Genomic DNA, 22963 nt, shown 5'->3' with positions numbered 1-22963 from the left:
TTTCAACTGTGGCTGACATGTGTGAGTCTCTAGCAGGTGGTATGCAACTATGATTCAAATGTAATACATCTTATTTGCCACTTATGAAAACAGAGCTGGGAAAAAAAGCCTACCATTAGCAAACAAATGGCCATGGCATCTGTGGTGTTGGAGGAGAGTCTTCAAAGGCTGAGGTTGAGTCACAGACTGTGCACACTCCTTCAGCATAGAGGGGGCAGGTCTGAGCCAGGATGCTGTCTGAGAAGGGGAGGTGGTTTTAAAATGTGCCACAAATTCAATTGACCAAGTAACAAGAATCTATGGTACACTCAGCAATATGACAACATAATACACAGTGGGGCAACTTCCTGTTAGTACTACCAGACAAAGACATCAGAAATTCAAGACTGCCACAATTCTCTCTTCCCAAATTGAACCTACCTGTTGAAATGCTGGTGTTGGAAGCAGCTTCTCCAGTCTGGAGAGGAACTCCCACATCAGGTATGTGTCAAACATGGGGCCGGATTCCTCTGTATAACATACTCGAAGACAGAACATCAAATTACAACTGGTGTTTTGGTCAGAAGCAATCACCCGCCGTCGTTATGGCACATTTCCTCTGTAATGCATACAAGTTGAGGTTCAGCAGCACTGAGTAAGATTTCAGTGGAATAGACTGCGCATGCACTGCGGTTTAGTTTACCTCCTTGATTTAAATGTCTGTTTTAGAAATATTGTTCTCACACCAACCTGGAAGAAGTGTTCCCTCTTTTTTGGGTCATCTAGAAGAGTTTGGACAAGTTCCAAGTAGTTTGACTCTGATGCCGCCACCACTATCTATAACACAGTTAGTAAATTAACCTAGCCAGCAGAGTTACAGTGGCAAGGGAAAAGTTTGTGAACCCTTTAGGATTTTCTGTATTTCTGCATAAATGGGATCAGATTTTAATCAAATTTCTAAAAATAAAGTGAACCCGATTAACAAGTCAAACTCTGAGCGGTTGTTTTGAAAATAGAAAGTTACATATTATTTGAAAGCTACAGGCATTGTTTTTTGGGAAATCGATAGCAAATCCTACTACTGTCATAAGAACCCCCCATGCTGAGAAATAAGTTCAGACATTTTGGGACAGTGACTCACACAAACCAGATGCAGCTGGTTTCAAGTGGCCAAGAGACATGTGATCTCCTATTGCTATCTAGTGGACGAACTGGGAATCGGCTAGAGGATATATTTACATCAATGGATAGATGGAGCTTTCAGCTTTCTCCTCACATATATATGCTTCCTGTGAGATGAAGGTGTGGCACGTTGCACAAGCCCTGCACTTTTAAAGTGGCTGTGTTCCAATGGGAATTTGTGCATGTTTAGAGCACCACTATTAGGTAAAAGATCTGACATTCAAATTTATTTTGGAACAGCAATTGGTGACATATTTGATCTCAAACCTAGACTTTCAAATCTCTTATTCCCAAAATCAAAACCCAAAACCAAAATCTACTTAATGAGCGTTCATATATTCACTCTGAAGTGCCAGAGTGCACTCTGGGCCTTTGTAAGCCTTCATAAAATCATAGCTTTTAGAGCGCACGCTGGACGCTCTGGCCGAGGAGCAGGGTTGATCGGAGTGTTCTTGACTTCACGGCAGTCAAGCACCCAAGCTAACTTTGGCCAGCTACTTCCAGACATAAATGAGAGAATACCCCACTCTGACCATTTTACTCACCCTGTTCTGTATATTTTCAATAGACTTGCTTATACACAATTGAATCATTCCCTCCAACCACACACACACACACACACACACACACACACACAAAATCACATGATAAAAAAACAAACAAAAACCTTTATTACATTTTTATTTAGGTCCCAAAAAAAACATCATAATAACATTATATCAATAATATTAATAAAGTCAAAACAAAAGGAAAAATTAAAATAGCTATTATTTCCACAGTGTCCAGGAGTCAGCCTGTAGGAACGCTGCAAGTCCATATTATATAAAGGGCCGTGGTTTCAAGCTTGGGCGCATCATCGTCTGCTGTGCCGATCAGGAATGTAGAGGTGGTGAGGTTCAAGGGGGGCTAAGCCAGGCTACTGTTGCGACAGCTGTAGGAGAAAGAACGCAACAAGAACATTACAAAACGTGAACAAGACTTGTGCACAAAACATTCACACATCCCTCATTGGGGTGGGCGCTTACCTGCGGTTGTTGAGGCTGTGGTTCGGGGCCTCTGCTGGCCAGGCGGCTGAGGATGTTCCTCTCGGACATCTGGAGTCTCACTGCGACCGGGGGTATCCGGGCGATGGTTGCCGGGAGACGGGTCACGTCGGCTTTCATGTCACTGAGCAGCTCCTCCAGCTGTTTCAGCACTGAGAGGGGAAAGAGAGAATGAGAACCTGGAAGTGCTTGCCAACATACATATGCCTATATACAGTGTATTCAGAAAGTATTCTCCAAATGCTCTTACATTACAGCCTTGTTCTAAAAGTGATTAATGTTCCTCATCAATCTATACACAATATCCCATAATGACAAAGCAAAAGACAGGTTTAGAAATTGCTGCAAATGTATTTATATGAAAAAAGAAAAGCAGAAATACCTTATTTATTTACATAATTATTCAGACCCTTTGCTATGAGCCTCGAAATTGAGCTCAGGTGCATCCTGTTTCCATTGATCATCCTTGACGCTTCTACAACTTGGAGTCCACCTGTGGTAAATTCAATTGACTGGACATGATTTGGAAAGGCAACACCTATCCATTTAAGGTCCCACAGTTGACAGTGCATGTCAGATTAAAAACCAAGCCATGAGGTCGAAGGAATTGTCCGTAGAGATTCGCGACAGGATTGTGTCGAGGCACAGATCTGGGGAAGGGTACCAAAAAAAAAAATGTATGGAGTATTGAAGGTCCCCAAGAACAGTGTCCACCATCATTCTTAAATGTAAGAAGTTTGGAACCACCAAGACTCTTCCTAGAGCTGGCTGCCAGGTCAAACTGAGCAATCGGGGGAGAAGGGCCTTGGTCAGGGAGGTGACAAAGAACCCAACAGTCACTCTGACATGGCTCCAGAGTTCCTCTGTGGAAATTGGAGAATCTTCCAGAAGGACAACCATCTGTGCAGCACTCCACCAATCAGGCCTTTATGGTAGAGTGGCCAGACGGATGCCACTCCTCAGTAAAAAGGCACATGACAGCCCGCTTGGAGTTTGACAAAAGGCACCTAAATACTCTCAGGCAATGAGAAACCAGATTCTCTAGTCTGATGAAACCAAGATTGAACTCTTTGGCCTGAATGTCAAGGGTCACATCCGGAAGAAACCTGGCACCATCCCTACGGTGAAGCATGGTGGTGGCAGCATCATGCTGTGGGGATATTTTTCAGCGGCAGGGACTGGGAGACTAGTCAGGATAGAGGGAAAGATGAACAGAGCAAAGTACAGAGAAATCCTTGATGAAAAGCTTCTCCAGAGCGCTCAGGACCTCAGACTGGGGTGACACTAAGCACACAGTGACACTTAGCACACAGCCAAGACAATGCAGGAGTGGCTTCGGGACAAGTCTCTAAATGTCCTTGAGTGGCACCAGCCAGAGCCCAGACTTGATCACTGGAGAGACCTGAAAATAGCTGTGCAGCGAAGCTCCCCATCCAACCTGACAGAGCTTGAGAGAGGATCTGCAGAGAAGTGAGAAACTCCCGAAAAACAGATGTGCCAAGCTTGTAGCATCATACCCAAGAAGACTCGAGTCTACCAAAGTTACTTCAACAAAGTACTGAGTAAAGGGTCTGAATACTTATGTAAATGTGACATTTTTAAACTTTTTATACATTTGCAAAAATGTTGTTGCTGTGTGATTAGATGGTATTGCGTGTAGAATAGGGGGGGGGGGTCTATTTACTACATTTTAGAATAAGGCAGTAACATAACAAAAATGTGGAACAAGTCAAGGGGTCTGATTACTTTATGAATGCACACACATATATACAGTGCCTTGCGAAAGTATTCGGCCCCCTTGAACTTTGCGACCTTTTGCCACATTTCAGGCTTCAAACATAAAGATATAAAACTATTTTTTTGTGAAGAATCAACAACAAGTGGGACACAATCATGAAGTGGAACGACATTTATTGGATATTTCAAACTTTTTTAACAAATCAAAAACTGAAAAATTGGGCGTGCAAAATTATTCAGCCCCTTAAGTTAATACTTTGTAGCGCCACCTTTTGCTGCGATTACAGCTGTAAGTCGCTTGGGGTATGTCTCTATCAGTTTTGCACATCGAGAGACTGAAATGTTTTCCCATTCCTCCTTGCAAAACAGCTCAAGCTCAGTGAGGTTGGATGGAGAGCATTTGTGAACAGCAGTTTTCAGTTCTTTCCACAGATTCTCGATTGGATTCAGGTCTGGACTTTGACTTGGCCATTCTAACACCTGGCTATGTTTATTTTTGAACCATTCCATTGTAGATTTTGCTTTATGTTTTGGATCATTGTCTTGTTGGAAGACAAATATCCGTCCCAGTCTCAGGTCTTTTGCAGACTCCATCAGGTTTTCTTCCAGAATGGTCCTGTATTTGGCTCCATCCATCTTCCCATCAATTTTAACCATCTTCCCTGTCCCTGCTGAAGAAAAGTATGCTGATGCTGCCACCACCATGTTTGACAGTGAGGATGGTGTGTTCAGGGTGATGAGCTGTGTTGCTTTTACACCAAACATAACATTTTGCTTTGTTGCCAAAAAGTTCAATTTTGGTTTCATCTGACCAGAGCACCTTCTTCCACATGTTTGGTGTGTCTCCCAGGTGGCTTGTGGCAAACTTTAAACGACACTTTTTATGGATATCTTTAAGAAATGGCTTTCTTCTTGCCACTCTTCCATAAAGGCCAGATTTGTGCAATATACGACTGATTGTTGTCCTATGGACAGAGTCTCCCACCTCAGCTGTAGATCTCTGCAGTTCATCCAGAGTGATCATGGGCCTCTTGGCTGCATCTCTGATCAGTCTTCTCCTTGTATGAGCTGAAAGTTTAGAGGGACGGCCAGGTCTTGGTAGATTTGCAGTGGTCTGATACTCCTTCCATTTCAATATTATCGCTTGCACAGTGCTCCTTGGGATGTTTAAAGCTTGGGAAATCTTTTTGTATCCAAATCCGGCTTTAAACTTCTTCACAACAGTATCTCGGACCTGCCTGGTGTGTTCCTTGTTCTTCATGATGCTCTCTGCGCTTTTAACGGACCTCTGAGACAATCACAGTGCAGGTGCATTTATACGGAGACTTGATTACACACAGGTGGATTGTATTTATCATCATTAGTCATTTAGGTCAACATTGGATCATTCAGAGATCCTCACTGAACTTCTGGAGAGAGAGTTTGCTGCACTGAAAGTAAAGGGGCTGAATAATTTTGCACGCCCAATTTTTCAGTTTTTGATTTGTTAAAAAAAAGTGAAATATCCAATAAATGTCGTCCCACTTGTTGTTGATTCTTCACAAAAAAATACAGTTTTATATCTTTATGTTTGAAGCCTGAAATGTGGCAAAAGGTCGCAAAGTTCAAGGGGGCCGAATACTTTCGCAAGGCACTGTATAGTACCAGTCAAAAGTTGACACCTACTCATTAAAGGGTTTTTCTTTATTTAAAAAAAAAATTCTGCATTGTAGAATAAAGACGTAAACATTTGGAAATAACACATGCGGGAATCCTGTAGTAACCAAAAAAAAGTGTTAAATCAAAATATACACTGCTCAAAAAAATAAAGGGAACACTTAAACACAATGTAACTCCAAGTCAATCACACTTCTGTGAAATCAAACTGTCCACTTAGGAAGCAACACTGATTGACAATACATTTCACATGCTGTTGTGCAAATTGAATAGACAACAGGTGGAAATTATAGGCAATTAGCAAGACACCCCCAATAAAGGACTGGTTCTGCAGGTGGTGACCACAGACCACTTCTCAGTTCCTATGCTTCCTGGCTGATGTTTTGGTCACTTTTGAATGCTGGCGGTGCTTTCACTCTAGTGGTAGCATGAGACGGAGTCTACAACCCACACAAGTGGCTCAGGTAGTGCAGCTCATCCAGGATGGCACATCAATGCGAGCTGTGGCAAGAAGGTTTGCTGTGTCTGTCAGCGTAGTGTCCAGAGCATGGAGGCGCTACCAGGAGACAGGCCAGTACATCAGGAGACGTGGAGGAGGCCGTAGGAGGGCAACAACCCAGCAGCAGGACCGCTACCTCCGCCTTTGTGCAAGGAGGAGCACTGCCAGAGCCCTGCAAAATGACCTCCAGCAGGCCACAAATGTGCATGTGTCTGCTCAAATGGTCAGAAACAGACTCCATGAGGGTGGTATGAGGGCCCGACGTCCACAGGTGGGGGTTGTGCTTACAGCCCAACACCATGCAGGACGTTTGGCATTTGCCAGAGAACACAAAGATTGGCAAATTCGCCACTGGCGCCCTGTGCTCTTCACAGATGAAAGCAGGTTCACACTGAGCACATGTGACAGAGTCTGGAGACACCGTGGAGAATGTTCTGCTGCCTGCAACATCCTCCAGCATGACCGGTTTAGCGGTGGGTCAGTCATGGTGTGGGGTGGCATTTCTTTGGGGGGCTGCACAGCCCTCCATGTGCTCGCCAGAGGTAGCCTGACTGCCATTAGGTACCGAGATGAGATCCTCAGACCCCTTGTGAGACCATATGCTGGTGCGGTTGGCCCTGGGTTCCTCCTAATGCAAGACAATGCTAGACCTCATGTGGCTGGAGTGTGTCAGCAGTTCCTGCAAGAGGAAGGCATTGATGCTATGGACTGGCCTGCCCGTTCCCCAGACCTAAATCCAATTGAGCACATCTGGGACATCATGTCTCGCTCCATCCACCAACGCCACGTTGCACCACAGACTGTCCAGGAGTTGGCGGATGCTTTAGTCCAGGTCTGGGAGGAGATCCCTCAGGAGACCATCCGCCACCTCATCAGGAGCATGCCCTGGCGTTGTAGGGAGGTCATACAGGCACGTGGAGGCCACACACATTACTGAGCCTCATTTTGACTTATTAAGGACATTATATCAAAGTTGGATCAGCCTGTAATTCCACTTTAATTTTGAGTGTGACTCCAAATCCAGACCTCCATGGGTTGATACATTTGATTTCCATTGATAATTTTTGTGTGATTTTGTTGTCAGCACATTCAACTATGTAAAGAAAAAAGTATTTAATAAGAATATTTTATTCATTCAGATCTAGGATGTGTTATTTTAGTGTTCCCTTTATTTTTTTGAGCAGTGTATTATAGATTCCTTAAAGTAGCCAACTGAGTTTTGCACACTTGGCATTCTCTCAACCAGCTTCATGAGGTCGTCACCTGGAATGCATTTCAATTAACAGTTGTGCCTTCTTAAAAGTACATTTGTGGAATTTCTTTCCTTCTTAATGCATTTGAGCCAATCAGTTGTGTTGTAACAAGGTAGGGGTGGTATACAGAAGATAACCCTATTTGGTAAAATACCAAGTTCATATTATGGCAAGAACAGCTCAAACAAGCAAAGAGAAACGACAGTCCATCACTACTTTAAGACAAGACGGTCAGTCAATCCGGAACATTAAGGACTTTGAAAGTTTCTTCCAAGTGCAGTCACAAAAACCATCAAGCGCTAGGATGAAACTGGCTCTCATGAGGACCGCCACAGGAAAGGAAGACCCAGAGTTACCTCTGCCGCAGAGGATAAGTTAATGAGAGTTACCAGCCTCAGAAATTGCAGCCCAAATAAATGCTTCAGAGTTCATTTAACAGACACATCTCAACATCAACTGTTCAGAGACTGAGTGAATCAGGCCTTTATGGTCGAATTGCTGCAAAGAAACCACTACTAAATTACACCAATAATAATAATAAGAGACTTGCTTGGGCCCAAAAACACAAGCAATGGAAATTAGACCAGTGGAAATGTGTCCTTTGGTCTGATGACTCCAAATGTTAGATTTTTGGTTCCAACCGCCTTGTCTTTGTGAGACACAGAGTAGATGAACGGATGATCTCTGCATGTGTGATTCCCACCGTGAAGCATGGAGGAGGTGTGATGGTGTAGGGGTGCTTTGCTGGTGACACTGTCAATGATTTATTTAGAATTCAAGGCACACTTAACCAGCATGGCTATCACAGCATTCTGCAGCGATACGCCATCCCATCTGGTTTGTGCTTAAGTGGGACTATCATTTGTTTTTCAACAGGACAATGATCCAACACACCTCCAGGCTGTGTAACAGCTATTTTACCAAGAAGGAGAGTGACGGAGTGCTGCATCAGATGACCTGGCCTCCACAATCCCATGACTTCAACCCAAATGTGATGATTTGGGATGAGTTGGACCGCAGAGTGAAGGAAAAGCAGCCAACAAATACTAAGCATATATGGGAACTCCTTCAAGACTGTTGGAAAAACATTCCGGGTGAAGTTGGTTGAGAGAATGCCAAGAGTGTGCAAAGCGGTCATCAAGGCAAAGGGTGGCTACTTTGAAGAATCTAAATATATTTAGATTTGTTTAACACATTTTTGGTTACAACATGATTCCATGTGTGCCATTTTGTAGTTTGATGTCTTCACTATTATTCTAAATAGAAAAATTCAGAAAAACCCTTGAATGAGTAGGTGTGTCCAAACTTTTGACTGGTACTGTATATATACACACATAAAGGGCCGTGGTTTCAAGCTTGGACGCATCATCTTCTGCTGTGCCGATCAGGACTGTAGAGGTTTATAGAATGTTTATAGATGAACTGTAATATCTGGTGCTGACCCTCAGAAATGCAGGACTGATTATGGTAAGTCAGTTTATATTTGGCTTGGCTAACTAGCTAGCTTGTAGTATGATTTGAATGACTCAGCAACACCAGATCAACAGCATTGGCTTTTTGCCTCATGCCCCAGTTCTTAGAGGCAAGTGGACAGCGGTGTGCGGAGATGCAGAAGCTCGCTCTGTAGGGGGCTTTTCTGGACCACTGCTGAGGTGTGGTGGTCTTACTGGTGCTTTTACAGTCGCCAAAGCGTCATCCAGGTGGGTGCCACATCTCAGTAGTGGACGATCCAGCCTATCTACGGAGGAGGAACTGTGACTATGGAAGGCGACGAGGTGCCCAATGAATGACATCTCTACCTCCCTGCCTGGCTCTACCATTATGCTCCTTCCTGTTAAGTTACTTCCTTTCTTACTTGGAATGAAAAGCGCTGTATAAAATACATCTATTATTATTATCTTTACAAATCTTCAACTAAGCCTCAAGGTACTTTATGTTAGGTTGATAAATGTATTACGGTCTGTTTGTCAGCAAAGACGCTATCCTTCCTATTCCTTTGCACAGGGTCACGTTCAGTAGGCACAAAACGGTCAGAAACAAAGTTAAAAATGGGGAGGCACCATAGGATCCATTTGAATTTTCCGTTGCCAAACATTTTTTCGACAGCGTGACCTAATGAACTCGAACCGGGCGTACTAGGCGAGTTCCAGCTGGCTAGCTTACCTTTGTGCAGGACGGCGTTGGCGGGCTTGTTCCCCGACATGGACTCCTTGCTGAGGTGTTGGTGGGACTCGGCCAGACACTCCACCTCGCTGAAGCGCGTGTTGAGGGCCATGGAGGGGTGGGAAGGGTCCTCCGACATGTTGAGGTAGGCCGCCCGGCGCAGCTGCTCCTCGATCACCAGGGCCTGCTCCAGCAGCTAGGGGGAGGAGGGATGAGAGGAGATGGGGAAGCAGAGGGGTGGATGAGAATAGAGCAATACAAAGTGAGCAGTGTGTACATGGAGCACAACAAAACTTTACGCGATACGAGTGAGAATGAGAACTGCTGACAAACAGGCCTGGGAGGGGGGTGGTGTATAAGAAGAGGTAGCTTATAAATGTCCATGGCTAATAAAGGCCTTTATACCTTGAACCTCCTGGCCAGAAACTTGTTTTTTATCTCCAGGAAGTTGCCTCGGTTCATTTCAGCCTTGAAGGGCTCGTTGAGGATGGCGAACTTCACGTCGTTCTGGATGTCCTGCCAACGCGCGTAGCCGTGTCTAGGGGGCGCCAGAGTCAAGGGAAATAAACAAAAACAGACTGGCCCCACTGTTTGCGGTATGACCCAATATTGGCCTAATGTATGTGACCATCAACCAATACTTGAAGCTGGCCATAGTTATTAGATCTGTTGAGACTGTGGAGGCAATTTTCCAATGAGCGTTGCACTGGTTACATTTTGAAGAGAAAAATGTGACCGTAAACCACTGATGTTTGTTTGCAAAGAGCCACGGTGGGCAGCATAGTTTGTCAACAGTGGTATAAAAGGATACTGTATGATGCCAGCCAGAAGCCAGTAGTCATGGCGACGGTGCCAGATCTCGTTGGTCTTCTTGGTGACGGTGGCGGCCCTCTCCTCGTTCTGCCACAAGGAGTGCAGCTCTGTAGGAGGGTGAGAAAAAGAGTGATTCCCTGAAGTAACAATTGAGACCATTGAAAATGCTATTTAGTCCAAGAGTAGTGCTTAACCATGTATGAAACCAACCAAAAATCAGTTGAGAACGTGCGGAGATCTGTGCATGCTTCTCCTCTTGACACTCCAGTTCTCTTACCTGTGAATCCTCCGTCGGCGATGTTGAACATGAATCTCGTCTTGGCTTTCTTCTTCTCCTCACTGACTCCGGCCGCCACTCCCTCCTTCACACTATCCCCGTTCTGCAGCTTGGCCAGCTCCTCCGCCTTCACGCCATCCTTCTCCTCCTTTTGCTCTGCAGACAGAACGAGGTTGAAAACGGGGCGAGTGAGAGAACGGAGTGTAGCAGAAACGTGGACCGACACAAGGCACGGGACCAACAGTATGTCCTTACTGCAGTTTGTGGATTGACGAGTGCAAAATGAGAATGATGGCGAGAGGAGCTACCTTTCTTTTCCTCTGAGGCAGGAGTGGTATCCATCTTCTCCGTCTTCTCTTTCTTCTCTTCTGCTGCAAATCCAGAGGGATGGAGAGAAAAGGGGGGGGACATTAGCAAACACCAAAACGAGCGTCTAATAGAATGCAATAGAAATGGCACTGTGGAAAAATTGAGCTGAACCATATTCTATTACGCCATCACCTTTGGCCTCGGAGTCTTCCGATTTGACCTCGGACACGTCCATCTTGGCCTCTGCTGCTGGAGACTTGGTCTCCTCTCCTCCCGGAGCAGTCTCCGCTGCAGTCTCGCCGTCCTTCTCCTTTTCCGCCTCTCCGTTGGTAGGCTTGTCTGTTTCCATGGGCTCTCCTTCATCTTTCTCTTTTGGTTCAGGGGACGGAGTCTTCTCCTCGTTATCGGGGATCGCATTTACCTGAAAGAGAGGAACATTTTGTTGAACCAGAAAGCACAGAGAACAGCACAGACGTTTTAAAACTTACTAAAAACGAACCATTCTGGACAAGGAGCTCCATCTCAAACTTCACAACAATGATATTTACTGTGGTATCAATACCCCATGTACAAGTATGATAGATTGGTTGGCTTTGGTCAGCCATTGTCTTATTCTAGTCTATTGACCAATGTGGATCAAGTGTATCATTCTTTACCTCTGGGTCTTCCGTCTTTCTGGACTCCTCCTTCTCCACCTCGCCATCTTTCTTCTCCTCTTTCTCGCCATCCTTCACGGCGTCCTCCGTCTTCGAAGGATCGTCTGCTAAACCGACAGGACATCAGCTCTTAATCCACCTTCCACATCTCCTAGCACTGATTGACAGTTACACGTTTTACACACCCAAGCAAGCGCCACTTTTTCCAGGGTGGTTTCACTAAAACCAGCATAGCAGCAGCAGCGCTTGAGTCAGTGGTTTGACTCTGCATGTCAAGAGTCCTGGAACAGTGAGAGGGTGTGGAGGAAGACAGGGGGAGGGAGGGGACAGAGTTGGTTTACCTGGGGCAGGCGTGTTGGGTTGCGTGTCTGCGGGTGTGCCAGTGGAGGGAGTTTTGGGGGCTGGGGAGGGCGAGCACACAGAGGGGAACAGGGGTTAAAAGCATCATCGCAGGAGAGGGCCTACACTCTGCAAAGACGCGGGACGCACTTGCAGAGATTTTGGGTTACAGACCATAGGTCACTACAGCAGGGAAAGACGGATTAGCCCTAGGAAACGCAGGAAGAGCAAGGACCGGGGAGAGGGTTGTGGAAGAAGGCGTACATAGCGGGCTGTACCTGTGGCGGGCGTGTTGGGCTGCGTGTCTGCAGGCGTGCCCGTGGAGGGGGTCTTCCCTGGGGAGTCGGGGCGGGCTCCAGCTGCAGCGGCCGCAGCCTTTTTACTCTCCTCCAGCTCCATCATCCAGGGCATGGACCACTGGCCGTTGACGTGCTCGAACTCCTGGACCTGGTGGGAAACACGGTCAGGGACACGCTACACTCTCACTTCAGCGTACGGCGGCGGAGTTGAATTCCTCCCAACTATCCCAAACCAGGAGCTGGGCTCTACCTTCTTGCGGATCAGCGACATCACACCGATGCGGGTGAGTACGTGTTGCCGCGACAACCCTTCGCGGGGGACGCCGTCGGCGAAGGTCTCGGCTCCGTCGGCGCCGGGCTCGCACAGGTGCCTCATGAAGAGGGAGACGTACGCCCTGCGAGAGAGAGAGGATCCGATGTAAAACAAAATATAGAGGACAAATTCAACCAATATCAAGGCATTACTATTGTGGATTTACACTATAACATGTTAGTTACTCACTTGAACTCTTTCTCAGATTTCCCGCGCAGGTCTCTGACCAGCCACTGGGTGGTGAAGGCGTCCTGAGGAGGCATCCCATAACGCATCACTGCATTCAGGAAGGCCTTCCTCTGGCGAACGTTGAAGCCCAACACCTGAACACCAGACAGGCAGGGTTAGTCAACATATTGACCCCTGACCTCTATTTCTATACAAGCCAATTGAATGCCAAGAGACAAGTGCTGGTTCGGCCCATCTGTAGATAAGCTAAATTGCAAACACATTTCAGGATCACGCAGAGCAGTGGTTCAGAGTGCAGTGATCGATGGACATTGAGAGCTGACCTCAATGTTGCCTCCCACTCTGGCCAGCAGGGGGGGCAGTGGCTTGTCCCGGTCGCCCCGCATGCCTTTCCTGTTGGGTCTGCGAGAGTTGGCTGCACCGCCAGAAAAAGGAAAACATGAAAAGTTATTCTCTTAAGCTTCACAAACCACAAACACACACACACCATCTGTCCACACACACTTTCGCTTACCTTCTGCCCGCTCATCAAAGTCCTCGTCACCCTCCTCGGAGGCCACAGAGTAGTCCGAGTTGTTGTCCGATTGGTCATCCTGCCAATCTGCTTGGAGACAGAAGACACGGGGCGCAATTTCAGTACACAGTCCAGAAACTTCTTTGAACTTATTAAAAGATGAACATTTAAGGGGGGGGAGAAGATTCTACAAGGAAGTGGACTTTGAGTAAAAGGTTGACAACCAGACCAAGCACAGAGCGCTAGAAGGAAACCAACATCACAGATATGGGGATGATGTGTCAACTTGCCCACAAGCAGTGCCCGAGTGTGAGTAGCTGACTCAAACCACATGTGGGACATTGTTTAAGTTAGTATGTGTACAGTTAGGAGCCGAGAAGAGATGTACTGTTTCCCCGACTCAAAACAGGGAAGGGGTACAAAACACAAACAACCGCAATTCAGTCACACACGCCAACTCATTCTTCAAATCTCGTAGGGTTCTAGGATTAAAGAGGGCCATTTTCATCCTCTCGGTGAGGGGCCTGAGATCATGGTGGCCATGCGGTGCATTGTGGGTAGTGCAGGTCACGCCCATTGCAATGCATTGTATTCAGGCGTCAACAAGGAAAGCTTCCATTCCAACAGAAAACTAACTAGGACTTGGAACAGATACCCCACTCACATTAAATGTCACTCTGAATAGCTTGGATTGTTGCTGGGAATAGAAGATCACGAGCTTGTGTCGGAAGATTTACCAGGCTTTCTGAGAACTGACACAGAGGCTTTCTGAAGAGGTGAGGCAAATGGGAGGAAAATTCTAATTGCCACCACAACTGGAGAGACGTACCTCATGCAGGAGGTGAGGAGTAATCAAACCAACACAAACACCTGACACCACTCAGTTACTAAGACTTCACCAGTGAAACTCACACCCACCACTCTTTCTCTCACACACACACACACACGCGTAAGTAAGTAATGGCGCTGGCGCTTGTTGTTGTTACCCCGTCTACTACCTCGGTCCTCCTGGGAGCCGTCGTTGTAGTTGACCTGCTTGCGGATGCGCTTGCCCTTGCCCAGGTTGCGGGCCAGGTCCTCCTGCTGCTGCTCATAGTGGTGCCTGAGCAGCTTCTCCCAGTAGTCTGGGTCGACACTCTCCTCCTGCTTGATGATCTCCCTCTGCACTTCCTCCTCCTGAGGGAAAGGAAAGGAGAGAGAGGGGGAGGGAAAGGAAAGGAGAGAGAGAGGGAGGGAAAGGAGAGAGAGAGGGAGGGAGGGAAAGAGAGAGAGAGGGAGGGAAAGGAGAGAGAGGGAGGGAGGGAAAGGGAGAGAGGGAGGGAAAGGAGAGAGAGGGAGGGAGGGAAAGGAGAGAGAGAGGGAGGGAAAGGAGAGAGAGAGGGAGGGAAAGGAGAGAGGTGAAAGGAGAGAGGGGGGCAAAAGGAGAGTCATTGATCAACGTCTGGGCTACAGCAAGGCCACTTGGGAGTCAACCTTCTAAAAATGTAAAACGTCACTCTGGGTCAAAGTGTCCGCCAAATGACGTTTTTGACCCCCCCAAAAACACAACTTACCGCCTCCTCCTCGTCCTTGACCACGTACTGGGCCACCTTGAAGGAGCCGAGGTACTCGTTCATGCTCCCGATCTCCGTTTCCTCCGGGGTTTCGGACTCCTGGTTCCTGTCCAGCAACCTGTCCACCGCCATGTCATCGTAGTGGATCACCTGGCTGTCCTCCTCCTTGTTCTCACCTGAGGGACATTAATTAAACATTTTCAGAACATGGTCCAAACATTATCAGAACGTTATGATGAACGTGTTATAAACATTGTCATTACCTTATCTTGAACTAAATCTGTTCTAGACATCGTCACATCGGTTTACCCAAAATGTTGATAATTTCACCTAATAAGCACGAATAAGTAATAACCAACAAACTATCATCTTATTTGACTGTTCGTATCTGCTGGCATTTGCTTGTTTTCTGTTCACCTGCAACACGCTTCCAGTAACCTGCTGTGGGCAGGTAAAAAAATGAAATAAAAAATATACAATAAGACAACGTTTCATTGCTCCCTTTCAAGACAACTGAGAAGTGATTTGACAGATGAACAACTATCCACTCCATCCATGTTTACAACAGCAGGAGCCGGTTATTTTTTTTATACCTTCTTTGTCACCCTTTCCAAGCTCGTCCTTGAACAGCTCCTCCGTGCCGAATTTGAGGATGTCGTCCAGCTCCTGTTTGGACATGGAGCCCGTCTTGGAGCCCAGACCAGGACGCACCACCAGGTGGGTCAACATCATCTTCTTCTTGGCTACCTGGAGAGGGAGGGAACGTGGGACGTTTCAATGTCTGTGTCGACATTCTTCCTGCCCGTATGAGCCAAGGAAATGTAATGAGTCGCACCCACGACAGACGAGGCTCGCTTCCACACACACACACACATGACATTCATTGGATCCAACAACAAGTTAGCAATTCTATGATACAGGCGGCTGTGTTGCGTCGTGAAGAGGTCATTGTGATGTTGCAGGAGAGGGGACAGCCTCTTTACCTGAGTGATCCTCTCCTCCACAGAGGCCTTTGTGACGAAGCGGTAGATCATCACCTTCTTGTTCTGTCCGATACGGTGAGCTCTGCTGAACGCCTGAGATGAGGAAGACAGAGACAAACAGTATGACCCTTTCATCCTTGCAACCACCTTAATTAAAGTTGATATAATAGAGAACAAGGAGATGGTGAATGGCCCAATCATAAACTGATCCATAAGCACTTGGATTTGACAGGTGTAAGCAATATGGTAATAGCTCCACCTTGCCCTCTGACAGGCTAGGTGGAACGTTCACCATAGTACTTCTACTAATCAAATTCTCGAAGATCATTGGGCTTTATTTGAGATTGGGCCGGTGTGTGATGGTTCCAAGTGTGTGACCTGGATGTCGTTGTGGGGGTTCCAGTCGGAGTCGTAGATGATGACGGTGTCGGCGGTGGCCAGGTTGATACCCAGACCTCCAGCTCTCGTCGACAGCAGGAAGGCAAACTGCAGCGCTCCCGGAGCTAAGGAACAAAACAGATCAACCACTCAGACCAAATCACTATACGTATATATCTATCACTTTCTACATCAATAACTATCTATATTTACATCAAATCACTTGCTTTCTCTCTATAATCATTCACTTTACAGGGATTACTCTAGACAATCAGGGAGGATAACCAATTCCCCCAAAAACTATTGCAACAAAGACTCAGAACTTCTTTGGAGCCCTGTTTTAAATCGCTAGTATTCTTAAGACCAAATTAACTTGAGATTGCATGCACCTGCGTACTAAAACAAGCCCGATTTCAACGAAAACCCCACAAGAATAAAACAGCGCTTTAGATAATCGTACATTGATATCAGACGGCGGAACATTTCGCCATCTAGGTTGTCTATTCCCGCACAATTGAAATAAAGAACTAAATCAGGAGCTTCAGAAAACGTAAGGCTGATGAATGTAAAATAGCTTACTGTAAGAATAGGAGTAGCCTAATAGTTCTGCAGACTAGGTCATTCAAAATGTTTCACCATAAATGTCATTTCATTTGATAATAATACAAATTAACACTTCAAATAAACAGTATCAGTCAAAAGTTTGGACACACCTTCAAGGGTTTTTCTTTATATTGTAGAATAATAGTGAAGACATCAAAACGACAAAATAACACATATGGAATCATGTAGTAACCAAAAAAAAAAAAAAAAAAGTGTTAAACAAATCAAAATATATTTTATATTTGCCTTGATGACAGCTTTGCACACTCTTGGCATTCTCTCAACCGGCTTCATGACGCAGTCACCTGGAATGCATTTCAATTAACAGGTTTGTATTCTTAAATTAATTTGTGGAATTTCTTTCCCTCTTAATGCGTTTGAGCCAATCAGTTGTGTTGTGACAAGGTAGGGTTGGTATACAGAAGATAGCCCTATTTTGTAAAAGACCAAGTCCATATTATGGCAAGAACAGCTCAAATAAGCAAAGAGAAACGACAGTCCATCATTACTTTAAGACATGAAGGTCAGTCTATCCAGAACATTTCAAGAACTTTTCAAGTTTCTTCAAGTGCAGTTGCAAAAAACCATCAAGCGCTATGATGAAACTGGCTCTCATGAGGACCGCCACAGGAAAGGAAGAACCAGAGTTACCTCTGCTGCAGAGGATAAGTTCATTAGAGTTTACCAGCCTCAGAAATTGCAGCCCAAATAAATGCTTCACAGAGTTCAAATAACAGACACATCTCAACATCAACTGTTCAGAAGAGACTGTGAATCAGGCCTTCATGGTCAAATTGCTACAAAGAAACCACTACTAAAGGACACCAATAATAATAAGAGACTTGCTTGGGCCAAGAAACACAAGCAATGGAAATGTGTCCTTTGGTCTGTTGACTCCAAATTTGAGATTTTTGGTTCCAACCGCCTTGTCTTTGTGAGACACAGAGTAGGTGAACGGATGATCTCCGCATGTGTGGTTCCCACCGTGAAGCACGGAGGAGGTGTGATGTGTGAGGGTACCTTTCTGGTGACACTGTCAATGATTTATTTAGAATTCCAAGACACACTTAACCAGCATGGCTACCACAGCTTTCTGCAGCGATACGCCATCCCATCTGGTTTGCTTTTAGTGGGACTATCATTTGTTTTTCAACAGAACAATGACCCAACACACCTCCAGGCTGTGTGAGGGCTATTTGATCAAGCAGAGTGATAGAGTGCTACATCAGATGATCTGACCTCCACAATCCCATGACCTCAACCCAATTGAGGTGATTTGGGATGAGTTGGACTGCAGAGTGAAGGAAAAACAGCCAACAAGTGCTCAGCATATGTGGGAACTCCTTGAAGAGTGTTGAAAAAGCATTCCAGGTGACTAGCTCCTGAAGCTGGTTGAGTGTGCAAAGCTGTCCTCAAGGATAAAGGGTGGCTACTTTGAAGAATCTAAAATAACATATTTTGATTTGTTTAACACTTTTTGGTTAACTACAAGATTCCAAATGCGTTATTTCATAATTTTGATGTCTTCACTATTATTCTACAATGTAGAAAATAGTCAAACTAAAGAAAAACCCTGAAATGAGTAGGCGTGTCCACATTTTGACTGGTACTGTATATAAATCCTTCTTGATATTAAAACAATGATAGGATATATACACCTAATTTAGATCTGAAGACTTCAACTATATAATAGTCACTCTGAAATTGCAGTATACATAGTGATCTAGTTAGAGACTGAATGAGGAAGTTAGTGTGGGGTGAGCCTCACCATTGAATCTGTCGATGGCCTCCTGTCTCATGCCCCCGGTGATGCTGCCGTCGATACGCTCGTACTTGTAGCCCTCGTTCTCCAGGAAGTCCTCCAGCAGGTCAAGCATCTTGGTCATCTACGACAGAGGGAGTGAATGGGCCCGTGTGAGGTGTGTGCTTTTCGTATCCAAGACATTTGAAATGTTTGGAACCTTCTTGACGTAATGTGATTCGTGGACTCAAATAAAATATTGATAATGTGCGTGTGTGTTGGTTAACTAACCTGAGAGAAGATGAGTACTCTGTGCCCGCCGTCTTTCAGCTTCCTCATCATCTTTTGCATTAGCGTCAGTTTCCCGGCAGACTTAGTGAGGGCGCTACCGTCGTACATCCCATTGGGCATCTTTGGGGCTTCCTGTTTGGGGTGGGGAACCAATCAAGAGTCAGAGCTCCAGCTATATAGAGCCTTACAGGAAAATACTACAAAAGTTATAATGCATATCATGAAAATGCTTTTGACGCAAATAGTATCTAGGATTGTATATACAAAATGAATACACCACTACCCCACTTAGCCATCACAATAGCATGGTCCATTCCCATTCAAATGTATTAATAAGTGGGTCATACCATGGCAGCCACAGGGAAGAGGTAGGGGTGATTGCAGCACTTCTTGAGGTCCATCACCACGTTGAGCAGGGATACTTGATTTCCACCACTGCGCGTGTTCAGGGCCTCAAAGTTACGGGTGAGGATGAATTTGTAGTACTTCCTAAAAAGATATATATATATTTTTTAAATCCACAATTAATACCCCTTCCACAGTCCAATTATATTGTACAGTTCTCGTGAGTTGAGTATCCCAAGGGAAGATTGCTTTTAAGTAACAGTCTATGGATGACGACTAATCATTCTAATTATATATTTGATCCCATCACCGTTTTAGCCAAGATAGACAGCACATACAACTGGGTCAACCACTATTCAAATGTACCCCTTCACCACACCCTATCCCTCCATGCACTTTCACTCACTTCTGCATGGGGCTGAGCTCCACCCTGACGATGAGCTCCGTCTTGGAGGGCATGTGTTTGAAGACGTCAGCCTTCAGTCTCCTGAGCATGTGGGGTCCCAGCATGTCGTGCAGCTTCTTGATCTGGTCCTCTTTGGCGATGTCAGCAAACTCTTCCAGGAACCCCTCCAGGTTACTACGCAGAGAGAGGAAGTTGCAGGGAAGTAAGTAAAGGTTTAACTCTAAAATAGCTGGTCTAAGATGAGTGGGGTGTGATACAGGTGATGTGAAGTGGTCGTTGGGATTGAGTGGGAAAGTAATGTGGACAGAATGTGTGTACACACACACACACACCTGAATCTCTCTGGCGTGAGGAAGTTGAGGAGGTGGAACAACTCTTCCAGGTTGTTCTGTAGAGGTGTACCAGTCAGTAGCAGCTTGTGCTGGAGAGGATAGTTGTTCAGCACTCTGAAGAACTGGAGGGGAGAGAAAGAGTATTATTCATCTAAAAATGAAACACTTCTGTATTTGTCAATGGTACTTTCAGCCATACCAGTTTAGCTGGAGTTTCATTGTACAATGAGGGTATCCAACTAATGAGAAATAGAATTTGGGATTCCTCATTGCCCTTATACTTCCAAATTGATAAGTTTTCCCGAATAAGGGAATATGTTGCACATAACAGGTAAACTACCCCCATAACACAACTCTAATCTCTCACCTTGGACTGGTTGTTTTTGAGCCTGTGGGCCTCATCGACCACCAGACAGGCCCAATCTATGGAACCTAGGATGGCCATGTCGATGGTGATCAACTCATAGGACGTCAGCAGCACATGGAACTTCACTGATGAGTCTTTCTACAAGGCCACGACAGGGGGAACGGTTAAAAACGTGACACACCAGCATATCATTGAAGGAGTGATACATTTCAAATAAAATTGTCAATATATCTCCTTTGTCGATAAACAGTTCTAATTCATCGGTTATTTTTAAAAACATTTCCCCCCGTAATTCTCACCTTCATCTTAGAAGCCCTCTTGCCTCCGCGGATGGCGTTGTTCTCGAAGGAGAACTCGTTCTCTCGGATGACGGCTCTGCTGTCCTTGTCTCCTACGTAGGTCACCACGTACATGTCCGGGGCCCACATCTCAAACTCTCTTTCCCAGTTAATGATGGTAGACAGGGGGGCGCTCACCAGGAACGGGCCCTTGGAGTGACCCTATAAGGGGGAAAGAAAAAAAGTTAATGAAAATAAGATCATTTGTATGGGTGGCCCCAGCGGGAATCAAACACACTACCATTGGTGTTGCAAGTGCCATGCTCTACTAACTGAACCACAGCTAATTTAACTTGATAAAATATAATTTCTCATGTAACATTTAAAGTTCTATCATTCTAATGTTAAAATATTGTGTCGTCAAAGACATTGCATTCTACACTCCGATCAATAGGTGGCAGTAGTCTCCACGTGATCACCACAAAAGAGTGTTAACACAAAGCTCAAGCTATATGTCGTCAGATTTCACCTGACATATTATACAAACTGGCTGGGCTGGTTGGTATTGGTCTAAAGGCTGCCTGGTTGGCATTTCTGATCAGTTCCTGTTGAAATAATGGCTACCATTTGGCCTTATAAAAAATAACAACAAAAATTAAACAATGACATTTATCAACATGTAAAACAGAAGAAACTATAGTTGAACATGCGTCTTTCTATAAATAAAATGGGGCCAATGTGTGATGTTGGGGTTAACATTTCAAAATGGTATGAAACACAAATTTAAAAAATGGATACAGTTCCACGTGTGTACTTAGAGGAATATGCAAATTGGCCCATAACTCCACCTAGGCAACAACATAGGCCTAGGACTATACATCCTTTAAGCAGGGCTCATACAGACATTGGCAAGTCAAATTCAAGGACTTCTTCAAACATTTAATTGTAATTTAAGGACCTCAATAGTTTACAAAATTGTACATGTGGGCCTAATATACGGATTAAAATGTTCAATATCCACTAAATGGCCAATAGTATGTGGACACCCGCTCGTCAAACATCTCATTCAAAATCATGGGCAGTAATACGGGGGTGGTCCCCCACTTTGCTGCTATAAACAGCCTCTACTCTTCTGGGAAGGCTTTCCACTAGATGTTGGAACATTGCTGCGGGGACTTGCTTCCATTCAGCCACAAGAGCATTAGTGAGGTAGGATGCCACCAAAAGTGTTTGATGGGGTTGATGTCATTGGTCTGTGCAGGCCATTGTCATGCTGAAACAGGAAAGGGCCTTCCCCAAACTGTTGCCACAAAGTTGGAAGCACAGAATTGTTTAGAATGTCATTGTACGCTGTAGCGTTAAGATCTCTCTTCACTGGAACTAAGGGGCCTAGCCCGAACCATGAAAAACAGCCCCAGACCATTATTCCTCCTCCACTAAACTTTACAGTAGGCACAACACATTGGGGCAGGTAGTGTTCTCCTGGCATCCGCAAAACCCAGATTCGTCCTTATGACTGCCAAATGGTGAAGCATGATTCCTCACTCCAGAGAACGAGCTTCCACTGCTCCAGAGTCCAATAGTGGTGCACTTTACACCATTCCAGCCGACACTTGGCATTGCGCATGGTGATCTTAGGCTTGTGTGAGGCTGCTCAGCCATGGAAACCAATTTCATGAAGCTCCCGAGGAACAGTTTGAGTGCTGACGTTGCTTCCAAAGGCAGTTCGGAACTCAGTAGTGAGTGTTGCCATCGAGGACAGACGATTGTTACGCACTCCAGCACTCGGCTGTCCCGTTCTGTGAGCTTGTGTGGCCCATCACTTCACGGCTGAGCCATTGTTGCATCACATTCGGCCGTGATTGGGAGTCCCATAAAACAGCGCACAATTGGCCCAGCGTTGTCCTGGTTTGGCCGTTATTGCAAAAAAGATTTTGTTCTTACATGACTTGCCTAGTTAAATAAAAGGTTAAAAAAAAAAAAAAATGTTGCTACTAGATGTTTACAGTTGACCGGGGCAGCTCTAACAGGGAAGAAATTCGACAAACTGACTTGTTGGAAAGGTGCCATGTTGAAAGTCACTGAGCTCTTCAGTAAAGGCCATTTTGCTGCCCGTTGTTCTATGAGATTGTATGGCTGTGTGCTCGATTTTATACGCCTGTAAGCAAAAGGTGTGGCTGAAATAGCCAAATTCACTCATTTGAAAGGGTGTCCATATACTTTAGGCTATGTAGTGTATGTTATATGAAAACGCAAGGACAGAAAAGTGATGTTTTGTCATGATTTTGGACAAATCCATCAAGACGGCAACCACGAAAAAGGGTTAAACATAGGGTTTAAATCACCTCAGGAATTTTACTGAGTCATGGTTCCCCCGTATATATTAATGTAATGACATGGGAGGGAAAAAATGGCAGATTTTTATCAATGACTTGTCAACAGCTGTAACAAGTTATCCAGCAATG

At 45.3% G+C, this 22963-nt stretch overlaps 1 protein-coding gene across 15 annotated transcripts in view; it reads right to left on the bottom strand.

Moving 5' to 3' along the window:
• Window positions 1–1825: 1825 nt before the first annotated feature.
• Window positions 1826–22963, bottom strand: part of LOC112264819 (chromodomain-helicase-DNA-binding protein 4-like) — a 29527-nt gene continuing 8389 nt past the window's right edge. For 2 of the 15 annotated variants that reach the window (XM_042295627.1, XM_042295626.1), the window contains exons 15-41: window positions 20520–20720; window positions 20221–20358; window positions 19854–19975; window positions 19522–19695; window positions 19118–19259; window positions 18771–18902; window positions 18507–18624; window positions 16136–16260; window positions 15758–15850; window positions 15368–15521; window positions 15192–15215; window positions 14775–14950; window positions 14220–14397; window positions 13222–13308; window positions 13031–13122; window positions 12708–12841; window positions 12456–12600; window positions 12185–12353; window positions 11568–11671; window positions 11104–11332; window positions 10911–10973; window positions 10603–10758; window positions 10324–10432; window positions 9918–10050; window positions 9513–9708; window positions 2187–2356; window positions 1826–2092 (exon numbers count right to left, since the gene is read on the bottom strand). In XM_042295627.1, the coding sequence (XP_042151561.1) occupies window positions 2078–2092; window positions 2187–2356; window positions 9513–9708; window positions 9918–10050; window positions 10324–10432; window positions 10603–10758; window positions 10911–10973; window positions 11104–11332; window positions 11568–11671; window positions 12185–12353; window positions 12456–12600; window positions 12708–12841; window positions 13031–13122; window positions 13222–13308; window positions 14220–14397; window positions 14775–14950; window positions 15192–15215; window positions 15368–15521; window positions 15758–15850; window positions 16136–16260; window positions 18507–18624; window positions 18771–18902; window positions 19118–19259; window positions 19522–19695; window positions 19854–19975; window positions 20221–20358; window positions 20520–20720 (3579 nt within the window). In that variant the 3' untranslated portion in view covers window positions 1826–2077. Of the gene's footprint in view, window positions 2093–2186; window positions 2357–9512; window positions 9709–9917; window positions 10051–10323; window positions 10433–10602; window positions 10759–10910; window positions 10974–11103; window positions 11333–11567; window positions 11675–11908; window positions 11969–12184; window positions 12354–12455; window positions 12601–12707; window positions 12842–13030; window positions 13132–13221; window positions 13312–14207; window positions 14398–14774; window positions 14951–15191; window positions 15216–15367; window positions 15522–15757; window positions 15851–16135; window positions 16261–18506; window positions 18625–18770; window positions 18903–19117; window positions 19260–19521; window positions 19696–19853; window positions 19976–20220; window positions 20359–20519; window positions 20721–22963 lie in introns of all 15 variants that reach the window. The other 13 variants (XM_042295617.1, XM_042295620.1, XM_042295623.1 and 10 more) reach the window with 13 other exon arrangements.

The sequence above is a fragment of the Oncorhynchus tshawytscha genome, linkage group LG13 (genome assembly GCF_018296145.1).
Source record: "Oncorhynchus tshawytscha isolate Ot180627B linkage group LG13, Otsh_v2.0, whole genome shotgun sequence".
NCBI classification, from domain to species: Eukaryota; Metazoa; Chordata; class Actinopteri; order Salmoniformes; family Salmonidae; genus Oncorhynchus; species Oncorhynchus tshawytscha.
This window is presented reverse-complemented; position numbering and strand designations above follow the sequence as displayed.